Here is a 25944-nt window from a genome sequence, read left to right on the forward strand (position 1 = left end):
GGGATCGCTGTTGATCAGTATGGTGACTGTGCTGTTGTTGGCAACTGCTTGGGAGGAAGTTGTGCAACCAGTCAAACTAGTGGCGTGAGAAAGATTGGAGAAACCATCTCACTTGAGTCTTCCCGGAAACCTCTCCTGGTTTGAAGTGCTTATTTTCTCCAGCCTGGTTCTGCCTGCGCCGAAGAAGAGCCGCTGCGAGACCCTCAACTTCAAACTCAATGTCGGTATGTTTACACTGTTAGGGCGGGTGTAAGTACATGCTAGTGAGCGGGTGATATCGAGGCTGATACTAGTTTGTTTGTAAAATGCTGTTTAGTATTAAAATACAAATGTAGTACTGCGTTAGAATACGCAGTATAGTATTATAATGTGCAGTATATTGTTATAATATGCAGTAAAGGCCTTCAGGTTACTGCATGTACATGTTTACTGTTAATGGGAGTTGCTGAATGTGATACGTAAACGTAAGTGTAATGCAGGGATATTCATTTAGGTGGGTTTGTGGCCCACCTAAATATTTGTCTCACGAATAAATAAATAAATAAATACTGTATAGGGGCCACACGGTGATGTAGTGGTTAGCACTCTCGCCTTGCAGCGAGAAGACCCGGGTTCGAGCCCCGGTTGGAACAAGGGCCTTTCTGCATGGAGTTTGCATGTTCTCCCCGTGTGTGCGTGGGTTCTCTCCGGGTTCTCCGGCTTCCTCCCACAGTCCAAAAACATGCAATGTGGGGATTAGGTAAATTGAACACTCTAAATTGACCGTAGGAGTGAGTGTGAGAGTGAATGGTTGTTTGTCTCTAGTTGTGTGTGGCCCTGCGATGGACTGGCGAACTGTCCAGGGTGTACCCCGCCTATCGCCCGATGTAGCTGAGCTTGGCACAGCACCCCCCGCGACCCCCGCGACCCTCTGGTGGAGGATAAAGCGGTTAGATGATGACTGAAATACTGTATATAATTTGACTAATAATAACAGTATAATAGTATCCCTTGTAGCAAATATGTTTCAACAAGGGATACAATTAGCCAAACGTAATCGTTAACTTTAATCTGACATTATAATCAAATCCAGACATCGGCCAGTCCATTTTATAAGTAGGACATCCAAGAGAAGTGCAGAAGTTAAAGCCCATGCCATCAGATAAGAACATGAATGTAGTGAGTGTCCTTCAGAAATAGTAGAATCAGGCTTGTTTATAATATCCTGGGGCTTTTCAAACATACCCATAAATGCTCAATTTGAAATGAGTCAAATGATGCCATGTAGACCAACAATAAAAGGGCCTGTTCATAATGCTACTAAAACTATTTCAAACAAAGTGCTCACAGTTAAAGACATTTGAATCATCAACAACAACAATGATAATTGCATTTTAACATAGCATTACATCAAGAGCATTTACCCCCATGATAAAGGGAGGTATTGGGTGTTTTTGACAGGTCTGTATCATAAAATGTAGACAACCCGATAAATGTGGTAAAACAGAATTCATTATTAAAAACAATTGGAAACAGACATGAGATGCTTACAATGAGGGCACAAACTGTAATACGGTGATCATCACTAAGTGAACATTACATGTCTTCAAAACAACAGCTTTTCTTTTAAAGTAGGAATGGCTCAATACCACTTTTTCATGTCTGATACCAACATAAAAACCCCAAGTGTCTACTTTTGCCTAGCACCACGACTTCAAAAAATAAAATTAATGAATTAATCATGAATTAGCTTCAGAAGATCTAAATAACACTGAAATAATGCTGTTTCAAAGTTAAAAGGTTAGGGGACACTTACTTAATCCATTTTTCACCAGTTGGTACAGTTTGTTTCAGTTCAGTATGGAAATTATTTGTATTTCCATTGTCAAACTTGAGATGGGTACCAAAATAGTGTACCATCCCAGGTTTATTGGCACGCCTCTGTTAAGGTGGTCCGACTCTTAAACAATGAAGTTAAGCACACTGCAATCACCATCCTGCCCACACACACCCCGTGGTGGAAATGCAAGCCTGGGTGTAACGTTCCAAACAGCACTGTGGTGAGCTGAGCTGCACTAAACAGCGTGCTGGAAAAAGGCCAGCGGGGGCAGAGGGAAAATCAATCTTAGTCTGGTAACAAAAGACTCACTTAAAGCAATTGTATGCTACCTTATACACTACCTTAACAATATATTTGCCACAGTTAGACTGCGTTTTCTGTATAGAAGTTTGTTAACGACTCACTCTCCTGCATCAAAGTCCATGGGGGAAAAGGGAGGCAGCAGGAGACTAGAGCTGTAACAATGGAGAAGGATTTTTTTTCAGCCTCTTTTAAATTTAAATTTAATAATTTTTTAATATTGTTTTTTGCTCCATATAATTAAATATATAATTCAATATTTTTGGTTTGTGGAAAAAACATCAACAATCAACAACAATCATCATTCCAAGGTCTGGTAAACACTGAAGAACATTTTCTGACATTGTATATCCCAAACACCTAATCGATTAATCAGGAAAGTAATTGACAAAATGATTATTTGTACTCAGGTCCTGTACGGCTGACAACACAGATTTTGTGTGGAGAGAGAGTGGTGAGTGGTTCAGTTTCGAGTTGAAAAAGACTGCGATAAAGCAGTGAACATATTCTTAAGCTATCATAGCCTTGTTCAGCACGAGTAGATTTTATTAAGTGTGCCTTGTGTTAATTATTAAAGCTGTTTTCCTTTCTGCCCATCCCTGCTGACAGACATGGTTTCAGACAGAGCAAATGTCCGGGTCTTATGCTGGTAAATGAAAAAGGGCGGGACACACAGAAGTGTTTACATGTACTCATCAGTGTCAGTGAGGGGAGGTGCAACGACACAGCTGTTTGCAGCTGGCGTTTCTCTTTCTCTCTCTCTTTGACGTCATTTCCCTTTCTTGGTGATGAAAAGTTTTAACTTTTACAACCATTCTCCTGCACTGGGTGTCACTACGACAGCACGGTCCTGAAGTTATTTAGTTTTTTTTGCCCATCATTTTGTTTGATATACACTATATATATATTTACTCAGTTTTAATTGCTGATTTAGTTAACTGTGACACATGCTTTTCCAGGCAAGATGGATTGATTATAGAATATCATATATTTTTTTGTAAATTACCCCACTGGCCCATTTAGGCCTTTCTCTGTAAAATCAGATTGTAATGTCAACATGTATCTAACCTTGCTCCTGACTGTTATAATGTGAAATACAATCTAACTGGTTAGCATTGCCTGCAATTTTGACATATGGCTATTGGGCTATTGCGGTATTGTGTGCAGTGCTTAAAGCAATGTTTGCCACTTAGATATAAACTGGCTAGAATAAGTACAAGAGGGCTACCATACCCCAGTTACGCTGGCTTCTTGAGTGGACAGACAATACTGGGCGAGCAGTCCACTGAGCTGATTGCTGCAAAGCTAAGTAGCATTAATACAAGTAAATCAGCAGAAAGCTGAATGAAGCAGAATGGCTCCCCTCTGTGACAATGGAGGCATTTCCTGCTGCGATGGATAGCAATTCCAATGCAGACCCAGGTAACAGGCCTTTAAAAGCTGTAATTGCTTCGCTATAAATGGGAGAAACTATGAACAAAAACAGAGCTACAATTTCCTGTAATGAATTATTTCTTTACAAGATGCTTTTAAGCTCAGACACAGACACACAACATAATAATCTGTCTGTGTAGACTCCAGTTTAGGAGAATGATGCTCTTCCTGACCCCGGCTCACATAAATGCTCCATGTATGGCCTTTACACAGACAGGGGTGTAATTTTTTAGTTGACAGAATAAAGAGAATAAAGGACTAGGTTTTTGTCTTGAAACAGTCACATTTTTCCTCCCTCTTTCCTCTCCCTCTCACTCTCTCTCTCTCCTTACTTGAACCAAACACAGTAGCCCACACTGGAGTCTTCTATGACTTTGGCTGCATGATCACAGCATACCAAGCATGCCATTGTCCTTATACAAACAGAGTCTGGATCCTGAGCTCCTTTTTTGACCACTGATAATGAAGACTGTGTGGAAAAGAGAAAGAGACAGAGGGTGTGAAGTAAATCTTAATTCAGAGACGTTTCACTGACACTACATGCAGCATCAGCATACGGCACAGCGGCCTCTTCTGCGCCATGAGTTCGTCTAACCTGCAGTCAACTCACACTCACAGTCTGTGTGGTTCTGGGTCCAGCTTTTCTTTGAACTATCTTGTACTGGAGCAACAAGTTTGTTTTTGTTTAATGAACCACACTTCCTTCTCTTCCTGTGATCCTTCCTAGAAGCTGAGTTGGAGCTGAACGTCATTATGAGATGTTGTCTCCAAGTGCCTCCTTTGTGCAAGTCAAGTTTGATGACATTATTTTCTTTGAGAACTGCGGCGGCGGCAGCTTCGGGAGTGTGTACCGAGCCAGGTGGATCTCCCAGGAAAAAGAAGTGGCAGTGAAAAAACTGCTCAAGATTGAAAATGAGGTAGGAGTCATAATTACCTGGGACTTTTCATATACTTCTTAATTGTCAGTATCGTTTTAATTGCTACCCCACTTAGTGGCATGTGGTGCCTTCTGTACCTATCACTCATAGACATTATACTCCCTCACCCTAAAAACTTGCTGCAAAAGATTATTGCCAAATGAAGGAATGTATTTGGCCCAATTACAGAAGAGACGGGTCTTGAAATCCCTTTGAAAGCTCAGGCTCATTGTCCCAAAGACAAAAAAATATATATCTTTGAAATCTTTTCATAGAGATTGTATTACATTTACAGGCTCGAGATAGGATATTCAGAAAATTATTCATCACGTCTTTTATAAAAATGTACAAAGATCAAAGATATCCATTCAGTTTCACTCAAGAGTCGGAGAGATGATTGTTCAGTGAAAATAATAACTAATTCTTTCCTATTGAACCTATTGTTCCTCTAATTACAGTGTTGGACTACAATTAAATAAATTGGTTTTTGTCAAGTTTCTATTCATTCATTGAATCCTGACACATAAGGCTTCCTGGGCCAGTGTATTATATTAGCATGTCTTTATCCACTTACACTCTTTTATTCTAATCATGACAGCCACGTGTTGTTTGGTCAGTCCACACTTAAATGTATGGACAACCTTTTGTGACACTGACTTTCTCCCCCTCTCATATCACACCAGTTTCACCATTAAAACATATTTTGTTTCAGGCTGAATGATGTAGCCAAAGCAATCGGTACAATATTTTTTTTTCTATTTTTTAGTGGTAGGATGAAGTAAGGTGCTTTTGTAATTTAGATCTACTCCCCTTTTTTCTTTCTCTTTTTGACACTCTAAAAGTAAAATCGAAGCTTCTGAAACATTCATAACAACACAAGAGAAAGGAAACAATTGAAAAGAAAACAAGACAAAAAGTTACAGTGTATCAAATCACCACTCCACCAGTTTATACATCTTTTCTCATGGCAATCCTTTCATCTTTTCATCTAGAGCCATCATCAGGTTAAACTTTCCCACTTACATACTTTATGTGCTTTACATTATTATACTGTATTATTATACTTTATGCTAACTAACATCATACCCACCATCTAAAGCTGTGTTAGCTTTGTGTTACATGTTAATTAGCAAATGACTGTGAACTAAGATGCAGGACATGAACGTCTGCATTCTTAAGTCTTTAGAGTCAAACACGTTTAACTTTTACAAATATTTGTGAAGAATCTTTGATCATGATCTATAAAAAATGATGCCATTAATGTCTCCTCTTTGTGTGTCTCTGCTCAGGCTGAAATCCTCAGTGTCCTCAGCCATCGTAACATCATTCAGTTTTATGGTGCAATAGTTGAGCCTCCCAACTATGGAATCGTTACTGGTGAGTTGTTTTTAAATTAAAAAAAGCATTCATACTGACACAGTGATATGTACAGTGCAGCGTGTCTCAACCATAAGTGGTTATACAACAGTGATCGTGGACTACATCAGAGGAAATAAAGCACACAAGAAGTGCACACATAGATGCAGTATTTCTGTGCCTTTTGGTGTTTTTGTCTGATTTAGAGGCTGTGAAAAAGAATGCAGCCTTAGCTGTGGATTGTAAACAGGCCCTCTGTGCCTGTGTTGGGATGACAAGTGTTTTCAAACTGCAGAATGATGTACATATACTGATCCTAGAGGTCTGTAGTCCAATTCCTTTGTTGAGAGGTCAATGCAAAGGTGTAGTGTGTAAGGATGCATTCACACCAGCCCTTCTTAATGGAACCCTAGTTCATTTAAATGTGCATTTAAACTCTGTTGTTGACCAAAGAAGCAAACTCTGGTCCGCTTAAAACATAGGTCTCTGTTCGCTTGAAGTGAACCAAATGCAGGAAGCGGACTACAACATAGGGCATTGTGGTACCCAACTAAAACATATGTGCGTGTAGAACGATAGCTAGGAGAAATGGCTGAGCCCATTGTCGCAGCGCATATGTGTCGTATGTTTGCATGAAACAAAATAAAAAAGACTGATTATATGCAGCTCCATGTTTTGCTCTGATGTGGTGGAAACAGAAGTTGTCCTGCATTAACCAACAGATGAGCGAGTTTTCTTGTTCATTGTTTGTCTTGTCTTCTCCTTGAGTAATTCTTGATACAGCACCGCCTCAGGTGAGGAGGAGAATATGTTATTGAAAAGGTTTGGTTTGTTTAATGTGAAAGCAAACGTGTACCAGGTGAAACTCGAACCAACAGAGTCCCCAATTGAACCGAGTGTAGCAGACTATTAGGTGTGAAAACGACGTAAATTGGATTTATGGTCTGGATTTATTTAGATTTTTATGGCTTTTTATGTCAAATTGTCCAAAAATGTTCAATGAGTGAGTGATTCTGCCCTTTTGCCAAGATAACTTTCACTTTCAATATCTGGCAGTGATTCATACATTTAGGAATGACGGTACTGAGAAGCTGACATCACAAACATGTGACACGCTGGTGAATATTGTCTATGATTGGACGGTCGTTGTACGGGTTGCCGTAATGACAAGTATATAATGGGCGCAAAGCTCTATTTCTCTGCTTTCCAGTATCCATCCGTCTTCTACCACTTTATCTTCCACATGAAGGCTGCAGGGGTTGCTGTTCCAATCTCAGCTGACATATGGCGAAAGGCGGTTCACACCCTGGACAGATCGCCAGTCCATAGTTTTTTTTTACATTTTCTAGATATCACAAACGCTCTTGGTCGTTACGGTAATGAGAAGTACACATGCCAAATCCTGTCAGCCATTCAGTCAGAAAAATAAGGTTTTTTGATTACCTTGACATGAGGAAGACCACAGGAAGTGGTCAAAACATGTCAGGGTAATCCAAAAACCTTATTTTTCTGAGTACAATGTCAAATGAATTCACACATTGTTGATAAAGCTTATCAGCTCCCCACGGCTCTCTCTGTATTTCTCAGTGCCGCAGTGTTTTGTTTTCATGTTGACCGGCGACACCCATGAAAAGTTTCAGAAGATGGTTTTACAGCTAAAAATAAACCCGGGCTTCACAATCATATATTTATCACGATCAAAATGTTGGCCTGTCACAAAATGTGATTGTCTGATATTAAAAATTGTGCTCTGCCAACAGAACACAAACCAAATCAAGCGCTCCCTAAACCATGAACTGACTACATGCCTGCATATGTCAATCACAGCCATGCAGCTGTGAAAGGCAACTGTTTTGTTGTCAAGGAGCGGTTCGTTTGTCTTTATTTATCCAAGCAGAATCTAATTAGCACCAGATACATAAAAAAATCTTTATTGCCATCCTGCCAGTGCCATGTCAACATTCATCAGCTCAGTACTAAATTTCCTCTGTTAGTTGACATACAGCATCAGAGCGGGCATTTCTCTCCAACACCCAGAATCTAAAACCTGTTTGAGAGACCTGCTTGTTTCTGCTGATCTGTAGGAGATCAACATCGTTAATATATAATCAATGAACTGACATTAATAATTGTTTTGAAAGTGAAGGTGGAGTTCACGTCAGAGTCATACTGTGTTATCTATGGAATGTGAATGAATGTGTTTGAGTTCAAAGTGCAGGAGCAGGAGATTATTGTAGCCGCATGTGCCCATATATAAAAACATGCTCCTGAATCTCCATCTTATCAGATGCCCCAGTGAGTAAAATTGTTTTATGATTGTTAATTACACTCCTTTCTTGGTGGCTGTGCATGTTTACACCACTATGTTTGGATATGATTGGATTATTTTGCACAAACAGATGTTTCCTGCTGTGTTAGTTGTTATGACAGAGGCCTATTAATATTTATTGAAGAACTTTGTCACATGTCTACATAAAGGTCGATTTGCCTATTCTTACACATTTTTATGATCCCATGTTGGTAACAGCACTGTCCCATTCTTTTGGATATGAAATCTGAAGAACTCAGAAAACATAAAATGTAAATACAATATCACAGAAACACTTCAAAGGAAAGAGGTATGCTGATTTGGCACAAATGTCTATTGGACTCAAATTTTACTGATTTCATGAGTGGTCAAAAGTCAAGGTTGGGGGGTTATGATTAATTCAATGTACAATTAACACCAGTAACATGCACGGATGGAATTTCATACATTTTGAGGTGAAAGTTCAGAAATTAAGGCCTCTGTCACCTTGATATTAAGATGTTTATGGCCCAGGAATCCAAGGAATGGCTTGAGGGAAACCTCGGTTTGGCACAGACAGAGTAAATGACGCATTGCTTACAGTTGCATGATCAAAGGCAAACATCACCGTAACCATACAAACAGACATTATGGTGGTAATACTCATTATAAATATTTTTATTTTACAAATTTAATTTTGAAAAGCGTGATCAAAGCACAATCTTTTAAAACCAGAATACCTGAAAATGTCAGTGTTTCAACAGAGTGTTTTCACTTTCACCCTGCTAAATAAACAAGCTCATCTTTGGCCACAAGAACAACAAACAAGAAAGTGTTTGCGAGCCTCAAGGAGTTGTCTAACAGGATTTCAGTTATCCATTGTTGTTATCTCTCACACTGTACTAATAATACACATAATGTCAAATACCTCAAGAGACACTGTTACTATGAGATGTTTTCCCAGCTCAGATTTTCATTGGGCTTTCCCAATTTCTTTACAGACTATGCAAGCGGTGGTTCGTTGTATGATTATCTGTCCAGTGATGAGAGCGAGGACATAGACATGGGACAAATCATGACATGGGCTGCAGACATTGCCAGAGGTAAATGTGACAGTTATAAATCACTGCACTCATGCATGAAGTTATTTATAATTTACTGTTGTATTACAATGTACATAGCAGTTACAGTGCAACAAAGAGAAAAACATTTATTTTTATTTTTTCTAGGTGATAATGAAGGAAAAAGAGCCAGTATTGCTGGTGTTTGTAGGTTTTTTAAAAAATATAAATAAAACTGTGCCAATATACAAAGTGAAAATTGTTGTAGTTGGTAGAAATAAAGCTATTTTCAATTAATCTTCAGTGACACATTTTCTGTTCCATCACAAAACCAGTAGTTTAAGTCTCCATTACTCTTCCTCATTGTGACCCCAAAAGAGTTTGCTGGCCAGGAGCTACTCAAAATCATTGATACAGTGCATTCAATTTCACAGTGTGAATCTTTTTTATCATACAAATAATGTAGGAAAAAGAGGATTTAAAGAAATGCATAAACATTATCCACTCTAAACAAGTTTCACTTTACTGAGTAGCATTTGGATACAGAAAATTGTGAAAAAGGAAGTTGGTTGTGTCTACATTTGCCCACTATTTTGTCATCTGAGTAGAAGTGGAATAGAGTTGAACGATTGACATATAAAACCAAGAGTGTTAAAAGCTTTAGCTACAGCACCTATTTCTACATGTCACGATTAATTTAATCTCAACATTTTATATAATATCAAAGCCTGAGGGCAGATTAATAAACATAAGCATTATGATGATAGTGCAAACCAATGCTCTTATTGTGCTGTGTGAGATTAAAATTCACAATTAAAGTCAGAAATGTTGTTGAGATTTTGTTTAGCTGTTTTTTATATATATATAAAAACCCATATATTATATATATGTATATATACATATATATATGTATATATATATACATATATATATATTAAAAAGTTCAACAATTGATGTTTTACTGCTGGCTTCAGCTTTTTTTCATAATTTCACGAGTAAATACTTACCATGTGGTTTAGTGGCAGTGCACTCTGGATGTGCTGTACTTCTATTAGTATATATAAGCAATTCTTAGCAAGCAATATCATAATATTTATACTGAAAGCAGCACATGGTGTCCCTCGACTCTCCTTGAACCTGATGCTCTATGTCCCTTCTGTGACCTACTCATGGATAATGAGCAGCTGAAAGATGCATTACTTTCCCATGTGATTCATAAGATTATTTGATTATAGACCAGTGGTTTTAGGTTTAAAGGACTGACAGGTGTTGATTGTTGCAGTATCTCCCTCTGAAAATAATTTCAATTTTTCTCCCCAGGGATGCACTACTTACATTCAGAGGCACCAGTAAAGGTGATTCACAGGGACCTGAAGTCCAGGAATGGTAAAAAAAAAAAAGAAAAAGTATTAGTTAGCATAGTTTACCATATCCACAACAATTCTCTATTAATGTTTTACATTAATGCTGGATATACATGTGTTCACTGACTTTTAAAACCTTATTTTCCCTTTTAGTTGTTTTATCAGCAGAAAAAGTTCTCAAGGTAGGATGTTTTGTATCTGTTGAACATTGGAACAGTAGTATGTTATCTACCTACTGTATACAAATACAAGAAGACAGTAACTTAAGTTATTATGTACTGAGAATGTCCCTGCTCTGCCTTATTGCTAAGACTAACAATATTTATAAAAAAGCTGTACATGTTGAAGCCTCTCCAGAGACATTCTAGTTACCTGCTGTATCATAAAGCCACTTATTATGAATTCATGATTAGTGTAATGAACACACACACATAGTAGGAAAGCTATACTTATTGCATTTACAATTTACATTGACAACAGAAGGCAAGGAGTAGGAAAATCTTATTTTGCTGCACCTGTTTATGTTGATTCAGCTTTAGAATCACTTTGATTATGTTCTCATCTTCTTAGATTTGTGATTTTGGTGCATCGAAGTTCTTGACCCACACAACACACATGTCCTTGGTTGGCACGTTTCCCTGGATGGCTCCAGAAGTGATCCAGAGCCTGCCTGTGTCTGAGACTTGTGACACGTTTTCCTTTGGTGTGGTGAGTGAAGAGGAGGAGGAGGTTTTACACTCAATAAATAACTCTGATGCAGTGTTTATTTGAACTGCGACATCTGTAATCGAACTTAATGTTTTAACCCTTCATCAAGGTTATACATCTTAATATGTGCATTCTGATATATTAATAAAAGGAATTAATATATAATTATACTAACCCAGTAACCGAGAGCAAGAGTCACTTACCGTTTAACACTTACTTTTTATGTGGTTATTGTCGAGAATTTAGTTACCGGTTTGTATTCTGACCTGTACTGAATTGAATGTTGTTTTTTGAACATATTATTTTCTGTGCCATAGAAAATCGAATGACATGTGCCAAGCGTAAATGTGCTAATTATTGAAGATGACACTCACACAAGATGTTGAGTCACACCATAAGCCACAAAAACAATTATAAATATGGAAACCAGAGTATTTTTTTAGTATTTTTCTTTCCTTAAGTGGAAAGTAGCAGTGATGTTGACCTTTGGGACAGTCTCCAAGACATTTACTGTGACTTTTATTTGTGAAAGTTGTTGAGTGCTTAGAAATCATTACCATCTCCCCCCCCCAGGGTAACCCCACATTTAAACAAGAATAAATTGAAGAGTAAAATGTATACAAATCTCAGTGGCTGCTTTTTATTCCAGAGATGGCACATGACTTTGACAGACTTGGACATGCTTAAGAGGAATATATATGATGAAAATGCATATATATATATAATGAGAAGCAGCTGCAATGTGCAGAAATGAAAAAATAAGATTCACATGTACGGTAAAATCTATTAGTGTATGAAAAATGGCTATTTTTCGCTTTTTTAAAATCTTATTTTTGATGCAATGTAGTTATTCTTGCCTTTAAATAGAAGACTTCAATTATTTTTGTCAAATTTTTGTTTTTTTGTGCAGTACATGACGGCATATATACTATCCATTTTCTTCTGTTTTATCCTCCACATGAGGGTCACAGAGCGAGCTGGAGCTAATAAATAGATTATATTAACAGTCAAAACATGCAGTACAGCTACAGCATAATGTATGTGTTCTCTTTTACAATACTGTATATGTTTACTAATGCTGGCCCTTAATTTCTGTGACAGGTGCTTTGGGAGATGCTCACTCGTGAGATTCCCTTCAAAGGCTTGGAAGGTTTACAAGTGGCTTGGCTTGTGGTGGAGAAAAATGAGGTATGATTAAATGCTTAAATTCATATAAAATATGTGTAATACTGAAAATCTGGAATTATTGTATTTATAAATGAAGCCTCTGTAAGACTGAGTCACTATTTATATCCCATCAGTCTATGCTGGAATGACTTTGTATTGTATATTTTTATGTACCTTAATGAAGGGCTCCATCTAATAAATATTTTCACAATCTGTCCGTTATTTTTGTGATTAATCAGTTAGTTGTTTGGGGCATAAAATGTCAGAAAATAATAAAAAATGTTGACCCACACTTTGATATGATGATGTTTTCAAATGTCGTGTTCCACAAACCAAAAGTATCCAGTTGGCGATTAATTTACTAATCACTTAATAATTGATTAGTTGTTGCAGGCTTACTGTAATTGATTTGTCTGCTTCTTCACTTTGTTGTGATGAAGAAATGTGCATCCATCTGCCTTATCCAGGTGGCTGCACATTTGTGAGTCTAGTTCTTTTTACTGTTAAAAGAGTTTTTTTTTTTTTTTTTGTCTCACCAGTGACGCAGTGCACTTGCTAATTGTGTAAATAGTTTGGTTTCTCTTTCTGTATATTAAATATTGTAAGGTCTAAGCCATTGGTTTTCCAATGATCCAGCGTTGGCACCCACATATTTCCTTAATCATTAAGTCGCCACCCAAAATTCTTGCCCACTCAAATGTACTTCACAAAAATAGTGCAGCAATTCACAATGCATTCATGCACTATCAAAATTAAAAATGAGTGGGTGTAGTGCAACAAAAGGGCTCATTAGGCTAAAACCAAATGACTTGTTTTGTCATTCTGCCATTTTTTGCAAATGCTCGACTGCACACTGCAACTGAGATGATCAAAATTCTCACAACATACCATTTGAGAAAAACTGGTGTAGGCCTTACTACGTTAAGTGCCTTTAGATTTTAGATGTATTGTATATCGTAACACAGTGTTATACATATTAAAATTCATTTTATTTGATGTAGGCAAATCTAACTAACTGGTAACATAAACCAGGTTCCAAGTGGAAAATACTCGCTGTCAATCACACTGGTGTCCATTCCAATGTGCTGTACTTTATTGTCTATTTTTCTCTAAAGTGGAACATAATTTACAAATTTGATATTATCTTTTATTGAAGAAGATACAAAACTAGCAATTGAGACCATTAACTCCTCAGGAAAATGTTTTTATGTGTTATATATCAAGTGGGACGTGGGCTCTTATCACCGCACTGGCTGTTCTATATACTCTCACTTCCTGGTTGGCTTCAGAACTGACCCAGAGGACTATGTCCAAATTTTATATATTGTCTAATGCTTTACTTTCACATTACCAGACAGATTTGAGTGAAGTGAGTAAGCGTATTTTCCAAAATGTCCACCTATGTGGACAATGTGTCACACCTGATCTAAACCCTGATGTCATGGTGTGTGTTTCAGAGGTTAACCATTCCTAGTGCCTGTCCTGACAGCTTCGCTAAGCTCATGAGAAGCTGCTGGGCGACAGAGCCAAAAGTAAGTTATCCACAAAGTTACGTAAATATGAATGTATACGTGTGTTCATGAATCACATAAAGAATAACTGTTTTTATGTTCATTCAGGCAAGGCCGATATTCAAACAGATCATCTATACTTTGGAGTCCATGTCTAATGACAGCCAACTTCCTCAACAGTGCAACACTTTCCTTCACAATAAAGCTGAATGGAGGTAATGTGCTCATCCATTCTCCAGCCCCAGTAAATATATTTATAACTCTCCATTTTCCACCAATATACTGCCTCAGCCTAAGGAAATGTGCAACTATTTTCAAAGAATGATGTGGAAATGTAGCTGATGGGTGCCATGAAACACAAAAAGGACTTGAGATTGTGCATATAGATCTTTAATAATTACACTGATGGCTACATAAAGGCATGAAAACCTCCAAAGAATCATCCATCTGGATATACTTCCTCTCTTTACCCATAAGGCCCTAAAATAATCACCATCTTTTTCAAGTAGAAGTGTTTAATTAGCCTGTATGAGCAGCTGGAGGTTTGGTGATGTTCAGCACAGCCTGAGTCTCAGCTGTTACTTTATTCTCTGTCCGCCTCTCTGTGGGGTTTGTCTGTGCTCTGAGGTTTTTCCTCAGAAGTTGTGCTGGTGTTATTGTGTCCGGGCAGCCATCTGCAGGTGGAGCAGGTTGGAATGAATGTCAGTGATGGAAAACAGAAACAGAAAATGTTTGACCCAGTTACCGTGAAAGTGAAAGGAGAATCTTTTGTTTGATTGCAACAGAGGAATGTTAGAGATGTTTATTATGTTTAGTTGCACAGGTGGCTGATATAGGCTGAGAAGTAGACTTTGTAAAATACAGGTAACCGTTTTTGGATCAGTGCCTGTTTCTCACTGGACTTCAGCTCATTGGACACTAGATGAAAGAATGACTGTGAGGTTAAAGTGCTCACATTGTTTCATGCTTGAATGGTTTTCAGATCCATACTGACTGCTCACTGAGGGAATTGTAGCCTGTTTTTATGTGTGGCAGTGTGTAGAATAAATAGAAAGTGTAAAAAAAGAGACAAAAGAGGCGAATTTTGTTGCTGTCTGATATAATGATAATAATACATTTCTACTTGTATAGCACTTTTCTTAACAAATGTTACAAAAGTGCTTAACAGTCCAATCAAAAATTACAAGGCATCTTGCCAGGTAATGCAAGGAAAGAGAGAAGCCCACGGGACAGAATGGGGTGATAAAAAAAGAGAGGAGTAACAAGAAGAGATGAGAGAAAGAGACAACAAATCAATAATCAAACAATACAACAAGCCTGTTTAAATAAAGCCAAGAGAAAGAGGAACATGACACAAACAACAAGAACATTGACTAAGCCTCCACAATAAAACCAAAGAGGTAAAAATGGCACAAGAAAAGATGGGGGACAGATAAGATGCTGGGGACAAGAGAGGAGGAGAGAAGGCGTGAGAGGACAGAGGCGGGGGAGCGAAAGATCAGAAGCAATGTATAAGAGAGGGAGAGGAAAACAAATGGGGGATGTAATCATAGAACAGAAAAAGTTTTTTGAATTCCCAAAAGGTCTGGGCAGCTCTCACATGTAAAGAAGGCTGTTTCACGGCTTTGGAGCTGCCACAGAAAAGGCTTTATTGCCCCTGTTCTTTAGCCGTGATCTTGGCATGTGCAAGAGCAGCTGATCAGCTGACCTCAGAGCTCTGCCTGGAGTGATTGGCTTCAAGAGCTGTCAGGTACGCAGGTAGAAGGCCATTGAGGCATTTAAAAAAGCAAGTAATAACACTTTAAAATGGATCCTGAAATAGACGGGGAGCCAGTGTAAGGAGCACAGAAAAGGAATGATTGAAGTACGAAGTAGATTAAATTGCCTTTCTTTTCCAATCTGACGCTTGGTTTGAACTTCAGCAGGTTTTCTTGACCATGCCTACATGCAAAAAATCCATTTAGTTGCTTCTATGCGTTATTTGCATTGAGTTGTACATGTTCACCTAATACAGTTAGCATAAACGGAGCCCAACCCAACCTTGAAGAAGATGAAGAATTAAGTTATATTTATTTCCTTATCCTCCAAATATCTTTTAAAACAAATAATTTATCATGAGTTTGGATGTATTGGATAGAGCAGAAGCACATTTCTGAGATAGAGAAAAGAGTGTAGGATGCAGTGTAATGTGAAACTGAGTGAGTTTATCAATGTGGGAGGCAAGAAAACTGATTACTTAGGAAGTCGAGTATGAGTGGAAATTGTTGGAGGTTGTAAGCATCAGGGCGGAGTAAGGATTTGCCTTCCTGTTTGAGCAGCATGTATTTATAAAAATATGCTTTTTGAGGCTGAAGCTCAGCATGTGTTCAACAGCACAATGTGCAGCCCCACCTGCTGGGCAAAAAACAAACTTGATGCAGTGTTACATTAGCATGAGACGTTGTCCTGACGTTGGCATTCAAAGCATCAGACACAGTTTAATCAACTCAAGGGCAACAGTTGTCTGCTTACATAAGAATTTGTTTTTGTTTTTTTTTTGTTTTTAAGATTTGTAACTTCAGACTGTGTCTAACTGTGTCACATGTCTGGGGATATTACATTATTCTTAATGGGAGCAAAAAAACCTGATTATAAGAAGAACTTGTCTTCTTAGAAAATGACTGTGGGTTTTGGCCATATTTCATACCCACAATAACTTCATCTGAAATTCAAGTGGAGATCTCAGTGATGCCACATAATTACTTTTAATTGATTGATGCAGCCATTGAAAATAACTGCAGTCTGTACACAATATATTTATGCTGTATATGAAAAAAATCTAATAGTTGATTAACAACATTAATGGGTGATGGGTAATATGTGCTTTGGAAAAGTGGGGAACATGGCTTGTAATGGGAGGGTTGCTGGTTTCAACCCTGGGACAGGTCAGGGACCGAGGTGCCCAACCCCATTGCCCCCATAGTGCAGATATTTGCTGCCCATTGGTTTGTGTGTGTTTACTACTGGTATATAATAAGGATAGGTTAAATACAGAAGTACAATTCACTACATTGGTGTGTGTGCAAATATAGGAAATTCTATTTCTATATATTTGTTTAAAATAAATTGTAGCCTGCTGCTGAAAATTGATGGTAGAAGTGCACCAAAGGTGTATGTGACATTGTGTTTGTGAAAATGCACTTGGGGCACAGACTGAGCAAGGAAGCTGGGAGGTACAGAGAGACAGAATCAGCTCTGGTGTTTTCTGTTGTATACTGCAGGTGTGAGATTGAAGCTACACTTGAGAGACTTAAGAAACTGGAGCGAGACCTGAGCACTAAAGAACAGGAGCTGAAGGAGCGAGAGCGGCGGCTGAAGATGTGGGAGCGCAAACTCATTGAACAATCCAACAGCCCGGTGAGTTCCTCACTAGCCTCTCTTCACCTTGGTTTGTGTTGACCCTCTGGGTAGCAGCCCAGAGGGTCAAAAAGTGGTCAAAGCAGTGTCACCTCAGCGTTACATGGCACATGTTCACATGTTCTGGTCTCCTCGCTCACATCAAGAGCAGGATAGAATTGCCCTGATGTTTCTGCGGGCTGAAGTGAAAATGGGAAGGCAGTGAAATGAAATTAACAGGCGTGGAATGAGGAGGGGGAGGCACATTATGAGAACATAATGGGTCGCAGACACCACTGGCACTACTGCATTTATATACAGTGTAGTGCATGGTAGCTGATTTGCACCATGATGCACAGAATGAAAGCTACAGCCCAAGAATAGGTATCGGATTGTGAGCATCTAGTTTCTTCATGGCTTGATGGCAAAATGTTGATGTGCAACATCACATACAATACACTTACAATATAGACTGTAATATAATGGATTACAGTTAGAAAGCAGTAAGATGTCAATGCAGATGAAACTTAAATTGAGTAAAACCAACAGATGTATACTTTTTGTTGAAAATACACAACTATTTTTGATCAAAATATTTGGAAATATTTGCATTTCTGTCAGTGGAGTAACTGACACTGTTCTGTTGATCTGTCTTTTCACTGGTGTATGTCCAAATCTCAAACTGCCTGGTGTACAGTTATATTGGTCAGCCAATAACACAAAGTGTCTATAGGTAGGATTTGAAATAGCAAGAAAAAACATCCTGTTTCCTTTCATGTTGTCGCCCACCTTTACCCGACTCCGCTGCTCTCTTAACTTTCCCTTTACCAACCTGTTTTCCAAATCACATCTTGTGGTGACCTTGCAATTGTCCACTTTTCTTTATTTACACTTTTTGTGAATTGAAACTGACAACTTCCTTTATTTTCCTTCCTTTTTTTTCTGCCCCTTCTTTTTTTTTTCCCTCCCTCTGTCTCTGTTACCCTTCTGTCCCTGCTCTGTACTTGTCTCTCCCCTTCAGCTCTGCTTGCCTGTTGCAACAAAGATAAGCGCTAAGTCTTTCTATCAGTCAAAGACGGAGGAAACAAACAGGTCTCAGGTGATGTGCAAGATCAAAACCTTGAGTAATGAGGGGGTGAACCTGCAGTCTGCGGTGAAAGGCTTTAAGGACATGTTTTCCTTGGACTTCGGCTGGCCTGTCCTGCCCTCTGGCATACAGGTCAACATGCAGGCCAAACAGAACTCCTCGAGGTCGAGCTGTGTCAGAGAAGGACACAAGATCAACATGACCCTGGGTGCTGGACGCTTCACTTGGTCAAACAATAATGAATAATGCTCTGCCTCTCCCTCACTACATTATTAGCATTGTGGAAGCATCATCTCTTTAACTAAGGATGGCATGATACTACTTTTTTGTGTCTTATTTGATACCAAAATGAACAGCCTTGAGTATCTGCAGACACCAGTATCAGTCCTATACTGTTGTTTTTACATCTTTTAAACTACCAAGCCGTTATCACCACGTTTGTGCTGATGCATTTGTCACTGAGGCATAAACATTTAAAGCCATTGAAAAATGTATGTTAATAATGTTATACTTTTTAAGGAACAAATCAATTTCTCATATCTTGACCAATACAGTATTGTATGAAGTTATGTCCAAACTCATACCTCAGCGTAGCACCGAGGTATATTATAGAATATGTATGAAACCTTCCACCTATGTATATTGTGGATGTCATTTACCGTATGCCTAATGTACTGGTTGTATAGAGCCGTGCTGTGAAGAAAGAGCCACACGAGCCAGTTGCTTAGAGAAGGCCCGGCTTTTATGATGAAGTGACATTTTGCTGACATTAAGATTGGCCAATTTGTTCTGGATGTGGTGGAGTGCAGTTGTTGACATGCACTCTCTTACCAGGATGAGAAAGTAGGTGTTTTTTTCCTCCGACTGACCTCAGTTCAAAACAGCAGGAGAGGGACTGCACTGTGCAACTGTCAGTTTCATTTTCTTATTTTCACATTTTACTTTTTTAGACAGACTCTGTCCTCAGGCTACAAAGGACATGACAAATATACATTTGAAATTATTTATAACAATGACAATGTTTCTGCATTACTCAGATATTTCAGTCTATACCGAAGAGCACTATTCAATTTAACACCCTATAGACACTTTTTATACAGTAAACTATAATGCAAGTAATATAAAGTAATGCTAGCCTCAAGAGTTTACAGTAGAGCACATTGCATTCGTGCTCAGTTTGTATTATGCTTCGTCTGGGGAAAGGAGATGCTTCCATGAGCGCAGCCCATTAATTTGTCCCCTTCACTTGTTATCATCAGTCAGTCTCTTGAGGACGTAATCCTCTGTACTCCTGCGTTGTTGCTTGTTACCTCGCTGCCATGAGCTAACGTTACTATTCAGACATCGCCTGCACTCGTAGGCCATCAGGCCGTAGACGTGTAATTAACACAGATTTTCACCAATATTTACATTTCCTTGTGTGAAATCCAGCTGCTCGAGGCTTACACACACACACACACACACACACACTTACAGCGTCATGATATGATTTGTTTTCCTGCATCCTTCATCAATTTGTCAATAAATCATTTTTCTTCCACTTTCCTTTGTTGTCAATTATTGGCTTCATTACTGACCCAGGGTTACTACGAGCTCTTGAAATCCTTTATTGTTTTCCTGATTTGAGAAATTAGATATGGTTCATTGAAAAAAACAGTCAATTCATGTTGTGAATAGCCTGTGCCACTCTTTGTGTGTCTCTACTGTTCTGTTCTTTCACTCCAAAATATCTCATGTCAATTTACACAATATGTTCTGTAGTTTTTATTTTAAAAACACCTTTAAACTCGATTTTGGACATGGATTCAATCTTGAATTTGAGGGACATGGGGCCTGAGGTGTCATTGAAAAGTCCTTGAATGTGATGTTTAAGTGTGCGAGGGAACCCTGGGTTATTACCAATGTGAAGAGAAGGAGGTGTTTTTAGAAGATAAAGGTTTTCCTTTTGTGATTCACACTGGGACTTCCAGTGTTTATGGCCCAGTTACCCATTATCCATTAGTCCACATGGGGGCAGAATTGTGTGTGGACTAAACCAAATTCCACGTCTGACATGTCTCAGTTTTCTTCTGAACTGCAGCCGTGAAGGAGGAGGAAAAGGCTGCAGGGCTGAGGCGTTTTATGAGGTGCTGCGCTGCACTGAAATGTATGGCAATGACTTTCTATTGAGACTAACATTCAGTGCATATAGTCTGAGCTGCTCTCATATATTGCAGGAAGAGGACAGTGAATGGGTGATTACTCATTCATTTAGTCGTTTTTCCTGCAATTTTCCTTTGCGTTATTTCTGTCTTTACACACCAGTCTTGTGATTTCACTGATGGAATTTTTATTTTGCCTGGTAGATTACTTTCTGCCTGGTTACATTTAATGAGAAATAAATAAGTTATCATTCAGAGAGATAACTATAGATCAGTTAGGTGGACTTTTCAGTTTAGTATAGACCATTAGAAGTATTTAATCATATTTCTGAAGATTAGTGATGCTTTTAAGGTCATATGTCATAAACACATGCACGATATTTGCATCCGCCCTTATCCTATTGCAGTTACATGTATTTGGTTTGTTTTTTCTGTAGCTGCTGCCCACCCTTGACATCTTTGGCTGGACTGAGGAGCATGTGGTCAGTATTGGTCTATTTTTTTGTAAATATTATATTCACGTCTCTGTATCACTGTGATTTAAAACTAATCTGTGACCATTTTTTATTTATCATTTAGTATTTCTGGATGCAGCAAATCTTTTGTGCAGGTTTGTGTATTTACTTCGTAATGTTCTACTACTGAAAAATAATATTTCATATGAGCCCTGTTGTTCAAACACTGGTTGTTTTGATTGTCTATCTCAGAGGAAGGGAAGTGTGACATGCAGCTATACGCTGACCTGTTCAAAGAAAATCACATTACTGGAAAGAGGTTGCTACTGCTCACAGAAAACGACATGCGGGACATGGGGGTCAAGTCCAAAGGTCATATCATACACCTTAAGGCAAGGCACAGTTAACCATTAACCACCACTGTCAAATTATTTTTTTAACCTGTATATGATTTGCAAAGTTCTGTGCTCATTGAATCAAAGAAAATATTCCTTTTTTTTTCTTTTGTAGGAGGAAATCGAAAAGCTGACTCATGACTACCTTGGATTCGTCCACTTTCCACCACTATTTAAGGTGCAGAGTTTCTTCTTCTTTTTGTTGACCTTAAAGCTTTTATTTTTATAAACCTAATTACCCAATATTTTCTACTGTATCACATGCTATAAACTTGTATATACTGTATATATTTTGAACCTTATCCTCAAATCCTGTAACATATCTATTTACTTATTTATCTTTGAGACTTACATCTTTATTCTCCTTTCACCTCTTTTAACATCATCTTTTAAAACTTTTATTTCCTTTCTCCCCTCGTTTTTAATAATTAACCCTAAGTGCTGTGTAAATAAAACTGCCTTGTCTGTATCGTCAGGTGACAGTTTCTGTTTTAAAGTGCATATTTCAGCGTGCACCTTTTCCTTATAGGATGAGCTGGAAGAGGAGGTGTTAAAAAATAAAACTGTAAACCTGGAGCTGGTGTTTGGATATCACTGGAGATCAGGAACTGGTCCATCTGTGAGTCTGCACATACACACTGACTGCATCAACATGCACTGCATCTGTGAAAAGAATACAAAATATCTATTCACTTTCAACAGGGTTGCTATTAAATGTTAACATTTTGAATACATTTGCGAATAATCACTGCTTTGTAAATAGATGTGAAGAAAACAAATTATTGATTTGTCCTCCTTTTTGTGAGGCTGTTTGTTCTGTGGAAGCTGCGATGAAGGATATTAAACTGACCACTGAAGGCATCACTACACAAGTATAAAACCAGACAAACAAACATTTCATTCTCAGCCATGTACCGCATCCACCACAACTTGCTCAGAGCCCTTTGTTAGTGTCTCAAACTGTGGAGAAAGGGTGGCTCTTCACTTGCTGTTTGAATCTAATCAAAAATAGCCCATTTAGCCAGAAGTCATTTTCTTTTTAAAAGGCAAACGTTATTTAATCTTTCAGCTGTTCATTGTCCCATCATAAATAGTCCTCTTTCAGTGTGTTCGGCAGGGCTGAAACGAGCCTGCTAATTGCCTCCCATTTCTTCTGACATGTGGTGGTTTAGTGGGTAGAAAACACAGCAGGGAGAAGGAAACAGGAGGTTGAGAAAATGAGAGCTAATTATTTTCCCCTGCCTGGTGTCAGGTTCTGTGTCAGCCTTGTTTTTACAAACTGGAAGGTTTTTGCACTAAATAAAACAAACCAGCACTGCATTTTTTTTTCTTTGCCCCTCTTTGCTGGCGATGTCATGGAAGCAGCTGCACTTCTCAAAGACAAAATGAGGGCCTGCGATTGTGTGGCCACCATCTGACAGCCACTGAGGGTCCCCTACTAATGAGGATATCACCGTGCAGCCAAGTGAAAGGTGCTGAATTATGTATGAGTTGTCATTAGACACACTCGGGTCCTAGGCATCATTACCAGACATTGTTTCTGTTGGAGTGATTAGACTAGCATGGACCTGGGAGCCCCAGTGCGACTGTCCAGGGCCGACACCAGGCCAGCGCGGGGCCAGTGGTGTGTTTCTGAGCCAGAGGCTTCCTGAAGCTTCGTCTTTTGAGCCATTGCCAGTCCCCAGGGACGATGCAGGAGAGGGCGAAGGCTCCTCAGACGAGTGTGTTGGTGCCACTCCTCTGATGTCTTTCTCTGTGATCACTACACAATGGATTGGCCTGTGCCGTGAACCCTGGGTGGTTAAGCAGTGACCTGTGGCTTTGCAGACGGCTTTCGGGGGATTGTCAAAATCATTACTGCTTCGTCAGCTTTGGTTATGCAGGAGAAGAGGAATGGGGGAATTGTTCAGATTTATGCCTCCTAGAGAGGATTTGATGTGTGCAGCATGTAGCAACTCACCCTTAAAAAAACCCATCTCAAAAAATGTATTGCTGACCCGATGAGATTACTAAATAAATACACATCAAATATTCAACAAGGAAAATTAATTAATTTTTGTCATTTGTTTCTTTCTCTGCGTCAAAAAAAACACTGTTGTTTTCTCAAGAAAAATAAATTAGTATTCAATACAAATTCTATTTAAAATAACAATATGTAGAGACTATATATACACATACATATATATTTCTATGACCTATTAAATGTCTTTACATTATAATGTCTTCTTCACAGTGTAAATGTCAGACTCTGTTAACTTGCCACTGCCAGTAAACTACCTCTAGGCTGTGCTGTTGGTTTGTGTACACGAGTTACCAAGTTCTCCACACACAGTGGTGCAGTTATTCACTTTTCCTTGTAATCCGTTGTTTTTTTTTCTGAAATCACCAGTTTCCACATAATGACTCCTTTCCTTTAAGGACTGCAAATGGAAAATGTACATGGAACTTGATGGAGATGACGTCGCAGTCACCTACATCAAAGACGTGATCTTTAATGCCAACCAACAGGATGTGGAAGTCCTGCGGATGACTAAGGTGTCGTCAGAAAATGATTTATCCCTCATGTTTTAATCAGTGTTTCGCCAGTTTTGTCTGATTTTACCCACAGGATTGTTCTAGAAGTTTCTAATGAAATATAATGCTATTCCAATGCAGCCACCGTTTGTGATGGACAAATGGATTGTTGGAATAAAACAAAACCAGAAAGTGGACTATATAGTCAATTATGAAGTGAGTCAATTTATCTGAAGCTCACAAACCAATATAAATCTACCTCTTCTCAAATTTATGACCATAATCTTACCTTTTTATGTCACACTACAGAGTGATGTCAAGTCACCAAGGTGTACCCGACACAGCTGCCCGGTGACATGGACTCTCGGTAGTGGACAAGACGAAATAAAGAACGTGGAGCTGGTTATCGAGAGAGCACCAGTTAACATCGATTGGAACCTCAAGGACAAGTCATGCTCTGGTAATTCACGTCTTTGTTGACTGTCAACAGTTTTCACTGTATGGGAAAATAAATTCTCCATAGATTAAGGTCATTTTATTTACATAGCACTTTAAATATTGTTTGTGTTGTTCAATTCAGAGTTAATGTGCTTTAAGATAAAAATCTAATAGAAATGGCCAAAACCTTTTCACGGTGAAAACATATTAAGTATAAATATGTGCTGTGTAACAATTAGGGAAAAAGACACAAATGCATCATTATTGTTAAAAAAGGAATAAATGATGCAAAATACTTTCGACCTAACTCAAAATTCAAGATTAGTAGTTGTGTGTTAAGACTAAGAAATTTAGACTAAGATGAGTAGAAGCACTTAAATTTTATTTTAGGTACCATAAGTTATTAGTTATTTATTGGTACAAAACAAAATCTGTACACATATTTTCACTAAGACCTGTCCTCTTTTTTTCAGATATTGATCCTGTGTGGATGCACAACGTCAGGTTAAAGCAGATGATGGCCCACAAATCCCCGACGCGGGCTCCTCCTCAGACTGCCTTCACCAGCTCTGAAGCTCTAACACTGCCTCAATTTCTGTCTGCACACCAACGCCACGAGTTCTCTTATGCTGCAGCTGTGCGTCGCTCTCCAAACCACCTCCATGTGTCTCCCTGGACTGACTCACGCAGCAGCTCGCCAACTGCGGGCATGTCGTCCAAACTGTCACAGCTCCATTTAGGTTCAAAGGGCAGCAGTCCCTCAAGCACCACGTCAGAAAGCGCCTCAGAAAGGGACCGAGAGCGCCCGCTCAGTGCTAGTGCACTGAATGACCATCGCAGAAACTGCTACTTTGGCATCACATCAACTGTGGGAGTGGGACAGGGAAGGGGGCAAGCATGGACCAATAGCAGAGGTTATGCTCATAATAAAACCAGCAAAACCCCCCGACAGCCAGGGAGGCCACGCTCCAACAGTTACAGCGCCACATCCATGATTCCAGGTATATTGTCTGTGACAGGAAACCCCAGTGAGGATAAAGAAGGGGCCAAAGCCAGCGACGGAGGGTGGATCAAAGTGGAGCGGCAGAAAAGATTACCACGTCAGGACAATAAACAAGCCAGAGGTCGACAGAGGAGAGGTGGCAGGGGAGGGCGTGGTGCTGGTGGGAGAACTTAATGTGGGTCGCACGTGTACTGACACCTTCTTGTTCGCTAAACATGTCATGCACTGAAATGTTTTTGCATATGAATTCATACATGCTCATACTGATCAAACTGAGGCTTATGGTATGCATAAGTTGCTCTTTTATGGTTAATATAATGAGCCTCATTTTAAGTCAAGTTTCTTACATGTAACTACATAAAGTGTTTTAATACCTCGACACAAGGATAAATAAAATTTTCCTTCTCATTTTGACCAAACCCTTTTTCCTGGTTTTCCTTTTAATTGTGTTTCATGCAGTAGAGTGCATTTGGCACTGGGTATATGACAGGATGTGCTGATCCAGCTGTTTGGACATTGCTGTGAATGAACATTTTTATCTGATCTTGTAGATCTCTTTTAAGTCCACTTACTGTTCTTAACAAATACAAGAAACATGTTGTCATCTGACTT

The 25944-nt window shown here is 38.8% G+C and overlaps 1 protein-coding gene across 5 annotated transcripts; it reads left to right on the plus strand.

Moving 5' to 3' along the window:
• The first annotated feature begins 42 nt into the window (after positions 1-42).
• Positions 43-25751, plus strand: zak (sterile alpha motif and leucine zipper containing kinase AZK). 5 transcript variants are annotated; one of them, XM_044013570.1, is made up of 21 exons: positions 47-224; positions 3453-3541; positions 4281-4470; positions 5760-5847; positions 9115-9216; positions 10495-10560; positions 10692-10720; positions 11109-11246; positions 12348-12434; positions 13871-13945; positions 14033-14139; positions 17185-17320; positions 20965-21009; positions 21107-21137; positions 21235-21374; positions 21493-21555; positions 21907-21996; positions 23796-23912; positions 24033-24107; positions 24201-24351; positions 24803-25751. In XM_044013570.1, exons 3-21 carry the CDS (start codon positions 4312-4314, stop codon positions 25504-25506), a joined length of 2403 nt encoding a protein of 800 aa, XP_043869505.1. In that variant the 5' UTR covers positions 47-224; positions 3453-3541; positions 4281-4311; the 3' UTR covers positions 25507-25751. The 5 variants fall into 5 exon arrangements, with proteins under 5 accessions (XP_043869524.1, XP_043869505.1, XP_043869487.1 ...); XM_044013552.1 differs by lacking the exon at positions 3453-3541; XM_044013561.1 differs by lacking the exon at positions 3453-3541 and having other exon boundaries at positions 4284-4470.
• The last annotated feature ends 193 nt before the right edge of the window (positions 25752-25944 follow it).

This window comes from Solea senegalensis, linkage group LG2 (assembly GCF_019176455.1).
Source record: "Solea senegalensis isolate Sse05_10M linkage group LG2, IFAPA_SoseM_1, whole genome shotgun sequence".
Taxonomy (NCBI): domain Eukaryota; kingdom Metazoa; phylum Chordata; class Actinopteri; order Pleuronectiformes; family Soleidae; genus Solea; species Solea senegalensis.

Coding starts and splice junctions, on each gene's coding strand:
- zak (XM_044013570.1), top strand. CDS start 4,312: ATGTTGTCTCCAAGTGCCTCCTTTGTGCAAGTCAAGTTTGATGACATT. Junction 11,247..12,347: donor ACACGTTTTCCTTTGGTGTG/GTGAGTGAAGAG, acceptor TTTCTGTGACAG/GTGCTTTGGGAGATGCTCAC. Junction 24,108..24,200: donor ACTATATAGTCAATTATGAA/GTGAGTCAATTT, acceptor GTCACACTACAG/AGTGATGTCAAGTCACCAAG.